Genomic DNA, 11523 nt, shown 5'->3' on the forward strand with positions numbered 1-11523 from the left:
CAAACACCTGTTTCACACACTACATATATTTAGATGGCACTTGTACTAGAAATCATGGTTAGAGCACTTTGTCACGTGCACCCTTAACAAAGCTTCTAACGCAACACTTAAGCGTCATACGCTTGGATTGACAGAAATGTAAATACAACAGATTTTTAAGCCAATTTATAATCTTACTCATTTTATGACCAAATATAATTTTAAAAGTCACAAAAACACATATTACGTATTGATTTTTTAACAAGTAAATTTTATTTAACAAAAAGGATAAAACGTAAAATAACACAATTGTTTTCTCGAAGCTAGATTGAAAATTAAACTTTTTATGCATATTTTAAGTGTTGTTTTTTTGTTAGGCCTAAGGTACGCAAAGGTATATTCCAACTCAACTGCAGCTACACGTAGGTATTTTATCATTCTCCCTTTTGTTAGATGTGGAAACTAAGTCAAAGTCATAGTGGTCCGGAGCTTCAAATGATTTTCTGCAAATGTGTAGAGAACACTACAGCAGTCAAACTTTATCACGGCATGATATTCTGCGGTCAGGTTATCAATAGTAGTTTTAAATTATCCCTTATCGTTTTAGGTTATTCGATCCAATGTCAAGGTCACATCATACTTGAAACAGTCAGCTACATACCCAATACCCTTCAATAGGATATCATTTGAATATACCGACGCCCCAGAAATAAAAGGTCGTAAGTAAAAAATAGTACTTCTGAGAAAACTGAAAAAAACACTAAATATTTTGTTTTATAGACTTCTCACCAAACTTATTCATATCTGTATTTCAACCTCATAGCTGAAGCTTTTAAATTCTTGCAGTACCAAGGGCCATGTATTTATCGAGATGATGTTATTTAACAAATTGTATACACGCCGTTTTACAGTCCCCAATAATGAAAGATACGACCTATTTACTATAATTTATTATAACTGTTGTATTTGAAATCACATAACATGCAGTCTTAAATGCTTCAGTAGATATTTCTAAAACTGACCAAAAATGGATCGTAAGTAACAGATACGACTTTATATTATAAACAAAATGTCATTTTTTTGGTTCAATAAACAGGGTCACACAATTATGATTTTATGTAAGGATATGGCCCTTTTCATTCAGTTTTCGAAAATGTACAGGTCATATAAGGTCGTAAGTAACAGTTACGACCTTATTTTTCTGGGACGTCGATATATTTTACAGACGGGTCTTATTTGTCTGAATCCATAGCCGCATTTTACATTGTATTAAAATATGTATGCCATGATATGTACACGGGCATTCAAATATCACTTAAATTATGAACTGTATAAAAATAGACATATGTGCTAATCAAAGCCTCTGTCTATTTTTAAACATATACAAATAATAATACTCTCCAGTTTTTAGATATAATTGAAGATGAAATAAAGTGACTTAATTCCTCATATAACAAAATTCTTGACTATGCAATTCCATTGTATCTGCAATATCTTCAAAATGATTAAAACTATCAATGCACGCTTTGCCCCAAAGAAATTATTGTTAGTAATGAAAATAAATGATCAGACTATACAGGGTAGACATACAAAGTCTGTTGAGATCAAGTTATCTGTAATAAGTTTATTCTTTCTTTATACTGACACTGATATTTTCTAAGAAAACCATTTTCTCTCTTGGCTCATCTCAACAATTAGAGTCAGAGGTAAGAGATATTGTAATTTTTTTCAGAAAGTGCTATCAAAGAGGATTGATTTTATGGCCAAGTGCTTTACATTTAATGACTCTAACGACTGATGCTAGTCTATATACAGGGTATCATGGTAACAATTTGTAGGATTCATCACTTCAAAGTTTGGTACCAGTCTATTGTCATTCAATCATCATTACAGCCGTCTGTACACGTTCCAGTTAATTGATGTTATGGTCTGAAAAAGCAAAATAAATTAGTTTAATATGTTTAGGCCAATATGGAATTCTTTGATATAAAAGAAACGTATCAATAATTGCTGTTCGAATATATACGATTCTACTTTGCCGTTTTGCTATGTAAAGATATTATCTTTCTAAAATTCATTTTATTAAAGTTTCAAATTTTGTACCTCTTAAAATATCTTCAAATTCGTAAAACGCACATTCAATTAGATTATTGTTCAAAACAAGTATTACCTAACTAGTAAACCGTTATTATATATAAAAAATGCTTAGTTTAAGTACATGTGGATTTTCTTTTTCGTTTGTATGCTACATAAGCGACCATCCAAGCTGCAATTCCAACGACGGAAACAGAAGCGACTGTAGTTCCGATAATAATCTTTGTTTTATCACGTGATCCGTTTGGTGACGCTGCAATTCAAATTTAAAAATAACTGGTAATGCAACGATAAAGTATTTGCATTTAATCTATCGAGTTGATAATATGGACAGAAGCAAAATCTTTAATATATAGTATGCATTTATTCCTTTGATGTTTAGATTGCTTACTAAATATCAAATTTAACATCATTAAAGCATTTCAAGATCTGTAAAAAGTTCGATTAAAATGAAGTGTTTCGTAACAAAAGAATCATTTGAAACGATCAAAAGAACTAGAAAATTTATCAAAGCACCAAAGGTATTGTTATAAGAATCTACTTTACAACGTACGTAAGGTATGAAACGTAACGCTATACAAAATACGTGAGCGGTATCCGTAGCCGTTTACTGACTGTACTGTCAATGTAATATCTGTATCACTTTTAAGACCGGTCTGCAGGTATGTCCAATTCTGGCCTACCCCATGTGATGAAGAATTGTCATATATGCTATTTGAAATCTGAAACAAACATCGTAATTCATCATTTAATAACGAAGTCGATAGTTTCAGGACAAAACGTCTTAAAAGCTAAACCACTTAATTTTAAAGCCAACAGATTGTAGAGTTATTTAAAAGCAAAATAAACATAAAAGTTCCCTATTAATTCCTTATTAATTAAAGAAACATAGTCGGTTTTACTAAATCAAATAAGTTTTCCAACGACTTGATGATTCTCTAGTTGACTACACATGTAATACACAAATGTTTGTACAATAAAATAAAGTCAGTAACAGAAAGAATATTACGGTGGTGTAAGAGTTTCCCCCTTGCAGCATTCTGATGAAAAAATATTGTCGAGATCCCATATCAAACCCAGATGTCCAATACAACCTTACACTGTTCCAAGTCACATCAGAATAATTAAGATTGAAAGGCGTTTCCGGGGCACCTGGTTATATTCAAAATATAAATTATTTAAGAAGCGGATATTTTGTGGGTGGGTTGGTCACTGATAACAAACAGCGTCAATCTTTTAGATGTTTCAATTTATTTCTGTTCTCAGCTAGTAGTTCAATTTTAGTTATGTGTTGTTACATATAAGGTAACAAATATTTCCAGGTGCTTATGTTACAGATACAAGAAAGAAATGATGTCTTCAGGAATTGTTGTTACATATACAATATCACAGTGATGTTTTTCAGGTATTGTTTAGTGAAAATGAAACAGCTGATATCATCAGGTATTACTGCTATATATACAATAGACCAGTGTTATTTTCAGGTTTTGTTATTACGTATACACTTCATGAGTGTTATTTTCAGGTATTATTACATATTCAATTCAACAGTGTTATTTTCAAGTTTTGTTATTACATATTCAATTCATCAGTGTTATTTTCAGGTATTGATGTTACATGTACAATAAATCAGTGTTACTTTCAGGTACTGATGTTACATATACAATAAATCAGTGTTATTTTCAGGTTTTGTTATTGCATATACAATTCATCAGTGTTATTGCAGGTTTTGTTATTGCATATACAATTCATCAGTGTTATTTTCAGGTTTTATTATTGCATATACAATTCATCAGTGTTATTTGCAGGTTTTGTTATTACATATACAATTCATCAGTGTTATTTTCAGGTTTTGTTATTGCATATACGATAAATCAGTGTTATTTTCAGGTTTTGTTATTGCATATACGATAAATCAGTGTTATTTTCAGGTTTTGTTATTACATATACAATTCATCAGTGTTATTTTCAAGTATTGATGTTACATATACAATTCATCAGTGTTTTTTACACGTATTATTGTTACATGTGCAATAAACGAGTGTTATTTTCATGTATAGTTGTAATATATACAAATCAACAGTGTTATTTTCAGGTATTGGTGTTACATGTACAGTAACCAGTATTATTTTCATGTATAGTTGTAATATATACAAGTTACCTGTGTTATTTACACGTTTTATTGTTACATGTGCAATAAATGAGTGTTATTTTAACTTATATTTGTAACATCATAATACAAGTCAACCGTGTTATTTTCAGGTATTTTTGTTACATACATAATAAACTTTTTATTGTTATATTTGTAACATCATAATACAAGTCAACCGTGTTATTTTCAAGTATATTTGTTACAAAAAAAAAAAACCCGAAAAAAAAAACAAAAACGAACAAACAAAAACAACTATAAACCAGCCATATTTTCAGGTACTGGTGTTAAATGTATATATTTTGTACAGATAAACCGTTGTTATGGTTATGTAAAGAAAAACAGTCCTACTTTCATGTACTAGTGCTACATACACTTTTTGTACAGATAAACCAGTGACATTTTTTAGGTATTTTGTTACATATGCAAGCAGTGATGTTTTGACATAATACAAACAAGTGATATACATACATCATTACCTGTTTAAAATTGACAGTATCGTATTTAAAATTGTCTTATTTTACAAAAATACATTGAGGCAAAATACTTATCGGTGTTATCAAGAGCTCGAGCATTTACATATGTCCTATATATGGAGAGAAAGCATTTCGACTTTGTTGTATCTTATAAATAGGTTTAGGAGTTGCCTTAGCTCGTATTAGACCTTCCTGCTTAGTTTGACCTGTGAATATAGATGAAATACATTGTCTCTAATTTTCCTGTAATGAATAGCACCAAATTGAAAAGAATCGGGAAATTCTGAAAGAACAAAGAATTGAAATACATGTACACCACTTACCATATGCCTTCAGCTGAAACTGTGCAGTAAAGTTACCATAAGCATTTTCCATTGTCACTGAGTAATAGCCAAAATCAGAAACTGCAATTTCTGTCATATTCAAAACAGTGAAAGACGGGTAATCAATCTGTGTCGCATGTCTAATTGGCTGTCCATCGTCACGTGACCATGTGTAATTAGGATAGGGATAACCCAGTAAATTCATTATCAGGAATGCTTGGCCACCAACATATCCAATTGAAACGTTAGTATAATTTCCAGACGGTCTCGGCGAACCTTAAATTAATTACATAATTATGCATACTATATTTGAAGTGCAACTATATTGTTACAGTTTTATCTATTTTTTTGCTCATATATACATATAACAATCACACTCATATAAGTTTTCTTTTTCAGAAAAAAATGCGCGAAGTATTTTCCCAAAAATAGATGCTTGCGTTTATCAAATGGAAGACATAAACACTGTCCAGAACAATTGGAGACATTCAGTTTCAACTTTATCTAAATATGTGCTTACGTTCGCATATGCATACGGAATAAAACAACACATAATTGATCCAAAAGAAGCATCAGTACAAATTAACCAGCCATAAAACATGTTCATTTTCTTGAAAGGGAAATTTTTACCTGAGATTTTACATGCTTATTTACTTACAGTAAACCGTAAAGTTTTCAGTCATATAGGCTGGCTGTTTGTTTAAGGTGTTGTTTGCTTCACAGACAATTGGGCCTGTATCTCCACATTTCCCTTTGATAGATCTAGTGATAAGTGGTCCCGACCCACGTGCAGAATCCAGCAGTTCTTTTGTGTAATTGTTCCTCACGCGCCACTGTGGTGGAGGATTTCCTTCTACATCGCAGTATACAAAATACGTATCGTTTTCTAAGATGGCGTCTTGTGGATGAATTCTTATAGATTTTACTTCGGCCTTATCTGTTTGAAATTGAACAGACAGAACAATATAAGGTACAGTGACATGCATCTAAAACTCTGTCGAAAGTATAGACATTGCTTACAAATTTGGCAAATATTTGGTGACTATCTTCAAATGTGTGTGTGTGTGGGGGGGGGGGGTTTAACGTCTTTTTCTACTTGTATATGTGAGCGCGATGCCCAACTTTATAGTGCTACCTCACTGGAATATCACGCCGTAGACACGTAACATGATACCCCACCCTGTAACATTATACTGACACCGGGCTGACCAGTCCTAGCACTACCCTCTTAATGCTGAGCGCCAAGTGAGGAAGCTACTAGTACCATTTTACGTTACGTCTTTGGATCGAACCCACGACCTCCCGCACTCGAAGCGGACGCTCTACCACTAGGCTACCGAGGCGGTATCTTCAAATATGTAGATAATAACCCTTAATAACGTGTTAGATTCAAAACAATATATCTCAGACAATGATTTGCTATTAAATAAAATCATTGTTTATAGTTCAGACAGTATGTCAACATTATGGATTACCCTAACAAAACGTAAAGCAATAGCTATGTGAGTTCTCTAGAAATTGTTAACACGCGCGTGATATAGAAGCAATACAAATATTGTTTGGAATATGTTGCCAGAAAGCCCCATTTTGCTGTAGAGAACAAACATTGACTATCGTTGATTTCTGAGAACTTAGACACCTACTCACAATAAACGTTTATCATCACAGTTTCTACCTCTGTCAAAACGTGTGTTTTGTTATCAAATGAATGACAAATGTACTGCCCATGGTCGGTTCGATTTATCCTAGTAAAATTCAGAAATATCCCATCTCTGTGAAAGGTAGTGTGTGTCTTGTTCTTTGTCCAGTATATCGCTTTGTCTGGCAATTCAGTCGTATTGCATTGAACTGAAATATCACCTCCCTCGTCTACATAAATTTGCTGCTTAAATACGTCTAAATCTGAAAAATAAAGTCGATAATAAATAATAATTTACAGTGACCTGGTTCAAAACTGTTAATCATATTTACTGATGAACAAATGAAGTGTCACATGTCGAATTTTAAACTTAGAATGGTTAGTCTACCAGCTTCCACTTAGAAAAATATTCCCTAAACTTCCACCAGGTTTGTCCATCGGTGTATTAGCAATATTTTAGTAATTCAGTGCACGCTATGGTTTTAATCTGCCGATCTTGTCACAAATACCCTAAAACAGGTTCAACACTATTTCTTTTTATTGTATGTCGATTAAAGCAAGAACGGATCGTTAAAGAGGCTAGTTCTGCTACCGGCAAGAAAGTCATTATTCCTCAGAATCATATCAAATACTTTCTTGTACTTAATCATATCCAAGAACATTCTCACAATCATATCCAAGCACATTCTCACAATCATATCCAAGCACGTCCTCACAATCATATCCAAGCACATTTTCACAATCATATCTAAGCACATTCTCACAATCATATCTAAGCACATTCTCAAAATCATATCCAAGCACATTCTCACAATCATATTCAAGCACATTCTCACAATCATTTCCAAGCACATCCTCGCAATCATATCCAAGCACATTCTCACAATCATATCCAAGCACATTCTCACAATCATATCGAAGCACATCCTCACAATTGTATCCAAGAACATTCTCACAATCATATCCAAGTACATTCTCGCAATTATAATCGAGCACTTTCCCACAATCATATCCAAGCACATTCTCACAATCATATCCAAGCACATCCTCACAATCATATCCAATCACATTCTCACAATCATATCCAAGCACATTCTCACAATCATAATCGGGCACTTTCCCACAATCATATCCAAGCACATTCTCACAATCATATCCATGCACATTCTCACAATCATATCCAGGCACATTCTCACAATCATATCCAGTCATATCCAAGCACATCCTCACAATCATATCCAGGCACATCCTCACAATCATATCCAAGCACATCCTCACAATCATATCCAAGCACATTCTCACAATCATATCCAGGCACATTCTCACAATCATATCCAAGCACATCCTCACAATCATATCCAAGCACATCCTCACAGTCATATCCAAGTACATTCTCACAATCATATCCAAGCACATCCTCACAATCATACCCAAGCACCTTCTCACAATCATATTTAAGCACATTCTCGCAATCATAATCGAGCACTTTCCCACAATCATATCCAAGCACATTCTCACAATCATATCCAAGCACATTCTTGCAATCATAATCGAGCACTTTCCAACAATCACATCCAAATACTGTCTTCGATTTTTAGAAGCAAAATAAACTGAAGATATATTTGAATATCATATACTAGTATAGCATAAGAAGTCACATTCGGTGTTATAATAAATGGAGGTATTTCAATAGATGAATTATGTATAAAGCATAAGAAGTTACCTAAAGTGCTTTAACACCCGAAGATTATATACAACATGAGAACTTACATTAAGTATTATCATACATAGACACATTTGAATATTATATTAAACTTCAGTGCTATAAAACATAGATAAAATAATATAAATAATATATTTAGCATTAGAAGTTACATTTTAGCGTCCTATAATTTATATAGATATTTGAACATTATATAGCATTAGAAGTAACATTCAGTGTTATAATACATACAGATGGTGGAGGAAGACCCCAGGTGCCCCTCCGTGCATTATTTCATCACAAGCGGGCACCTGGGTAGAACCACCGACCTTCCGTAAGCCAGCTGGACGCCTTCCTCGCACGAAGAATTCAACGCCCCGAGTGAGGCTCGAGCCCACATCGATGAGGGGCAAGTGATGTGTTAAAAACATAGAAATAGATGTTTTTGAATATTATACATGACATTAGTAATCACATCCACCGCTAAGATATATTAAATCATCTGTTTGGCTTACTCTGTATTTAAAGGAAAGATAGTAAAAAAGTTTCGAACATAACGTCTTAATAATTACTGAAGTAACTAAGCTATTCTTTTTATTATTGAGCTCACCTGAGATTATTTGTTGCAGTGACACCTGAGTAGAAACACTCAAGACGATGCAAATCCATACCAAAAATATCATTATAAATTGTTTGAGGCAGTTGTTAAATCTATTCATTTAATAATCCAAATTGTATCGTTTTAACAAAAATTGTCTTGTAACTTATTCGTATTACTTTCATAAACGTATAATAAGACTTATAAATGTGAAATAGAAATGATAATAATTTGGGTCGCAACAATAATTGACAATATCATTGACATGAACTATTTCGCAATCCTTCGCAATTTAAATTCACTATCCCAAATGATAAAGATCATGTCGTTGTTTACTTACAAGCCCACGTTTGTCAAGACTAGACCTGTGTTGACAGGACCACTTCTTGTCATTTTGTAACATTCTTCTTAATATTCATGAATATGCAAATTGGTTTATTAACACAAAAATACATTTTGGTACCATTTTTTATCTTTTAATCACCAAAACTGACCAAGATGTAGTGGATTATCATCTATATCATTATCATATGAGCCGCGCCATGAGAAAACCAACATAGTGCATTTGCGATCAGCATGGATCCAGACCATCCTGCGCATCCGCGCAGTCTGGTCAGGATCCATGCTGTTCGCTTTCAAAGCCTATTGCAATTAGAGAAACCGTTAGCGAACGGCATTGATCCAGACCAGACTGCGCGGATGCGCAGGCTGGTCTGGATCCATGCTGGTCGCAAATGCACTATGTTGGTTTTCTCATGGCGCGGCTCATTTCTTAAAATGAACAATTGCCATATAAACAGTGAAATCGTATGTGGTTCAAAACAATTTTTTCAAGAGAACATTTTTTACTCTCAAGCAGCTGGTCCTGGCAAATAATTTGGTACTTTTGCATAATTGTCTAGGGGAGGGTGGGAGGGGTTGAGATGCATGGTAGTCGTGACTGGCCACTGACCTAAAAGTTTACCGTAGGCTTAACAGGAAAATATTCCACCAAGAACCACAATTATAGCTGGGCCCGAGTGTCTATTTTCATTTGTATTCTTTCGCCAATTTCGTCGTAAACTTGGGTTTTGTCCGGGTCAAATGCTCAATCTGAAGACCTTAAAATTTAGCATTTCATCCGATCGTCATGTTGGGCACGCTGAAAGTCTGAAACTTAGACTTAATAACGGCAAATATTCTAGTTGTTATAATTTTAGTTACAGCGTATCTATACTTAGAACATTTTGCAGAGCTGTCTACAGATATTCGTGCAAAGTTTCATACGTCTTTAAGAGATCGATCATTTGTAATCTACAAAAACAACAACACACAAGTAATGACAAAATATACACTGTTCTTGTTTACTTGAGAGAGATTGCAAGCACCTGCCAGAATTATGTAAATATATTATTCGATCTTTACCTTGTGTTTGGCTTTCAAAGGTTCTAACAAAATCTCCACCAGTAGCAAGAGTTGCCTTACATGCAACTAAAGTGGAAACAATACGTTCTGGTGGATTCTTTAAGCAAAGAATGATATGTATTCTAGAGCATCACTATTTTTTTTAATCTAGAAGTATGTTTCGATTGTTTGTCTGTATACTCGGGTTACAAAAGTGGTACCATAACACATAGCAGAATTTTGTAATTTAAACAGCAGTTCTACTTTCTTCGTCTTTAAATTTAGAACATTTTTATTCATTTTAAATGTTCATGTTTTAACGTATGTTAGACAAACAATAATTGAGCCGTGCCATGAGAAAACCAACATAGTGGGTGTGCGACCAGCATGGATCCAGACCAGCCTGCGCATCCGCGCAGTCTGGTCAGGCTCCATGCTGTTCGCTTTTAAAGCCTATTGGAATTGGAGAAACTGTTAGCGAACAGCATGGATCCTGACCAGACTGCGCGGATGCGCAGGCTGGTCTGGATCTATGCTGGTCGCAAACCCACTATGTTGGTTTTCTCATGGCACGGCTCAATTATAACCATATCTAAAGAAAGATCTATTTTTTAAAAGGTATGATTTGAATAATGTGCGAAAACCAATCGCATATGATATAAATTTAAAATGTAACCTTGTATCTGAGTACCCACTGGTGGGAATGTATTGAAACTTCACATATATGTTCATTATGATTTACATGCAATGCGCATGTATGCAACTATATTTACATTTTTTAAGGTATGCAAGCGATTTTGGTTAATTTTTATATGTAAGCTGGTAGATAAGTAATCATTTGTTAGGATAGTTTAAGCCGCTTTAATCCGACCTCAATCACTTATTTTTGCTTTTTCCTCAATTTTTCTTTGTCCTTTCTCGAATTAGTTTTTGTACATAAGCTAGTATCTCAGTAACCACTTTCAGGGATTGATTGGACGTCACACGGGTTCAGTGTGATGATATGATGTAAATAAACACGGGCTCTTTAACTCTGTTTTGCTTTTTCACAAAGAAATGACCCTTTTTCAACTATAGCTATATCCTTTGCGTATTTTTAAAATCGCATTTAACTTAATATCATCTGATATTGGAATGACCTAAAATTATTGCCATTTCTGAATTTTGTGTATATGCATCT

The 11523-nt window shown here is 33.8% G+C and overlaps 1 protein-coding gene across 1 annotated transcript; it reads right to left on the reverse strand.

Moving 5' to 3' along the window:
• Positions 1–6: 6 nt before the first annotated feature.
• Positions 7–9251, reverse strand: LOC123561669 (hemicentin-2-like). The gene is made up of 8 exons (XM_045354183.2): positions 8973–9251; positions 6669–6923; positions 5680–5958; positions 5022–5297; positions 3083–3225; positions 2627–2795; positions 2198–2326; positions 7–1908 (listed from the first exon to the last, which is right to left on the reverse strand). The coding sequence occupies exons 1-8, from the start codon at positions 9079–9081 to the stop codon at positions 1892–1894; spliced, it is 1377 nt and encodes a 458-aa protein (XP_045210118.1). The 5' UTR covers positions 9082–9251; the 3' UTR covers positions 7–1891.
• Positions 9252–11523: the final 2272 nt, after the last annotated feature.

The sequence above is a fragment of the Mercenaria mercenaria genome, chromosome 10 (assembly GCF_021730395.1).
Source record: "Mercenaria mercenaria strain notata chromosome 10, MADL_Memer_1, whole genome shotgun sequence".
Taxonomy (NCBI): Eukaryota; Metazoa; Mollusca; class Bivalvia; order Venerida; family Veneridae; genus Mercenaria; species Mercenaria mercenaria.

Excerpts from the sequence above, each read along its gene's own strand:
- LOC123561669 (XM_045354183.2), bottom strand. The coding sequence starts at position 9,081 with ATGAATAGATTTAACAACTGCCTCAAACAATTTATAATGATATTTTTG. Across the intron at positions 3,226-5,021 it reads GTTTCAGCTGAAGGCATATG|GTGCCCCGGAAACGCCTTTC; the intron begins GTAAGTGGTGTA and ends GAATATAACCAG. Across the intron at positions 2,796-3,082 it reads GGGGAAACTCTTACACCACC|ATTTCAAATAGCATATATGA; the intron begins GTAATATTCTTT and ends TGTTTGTTTCAG.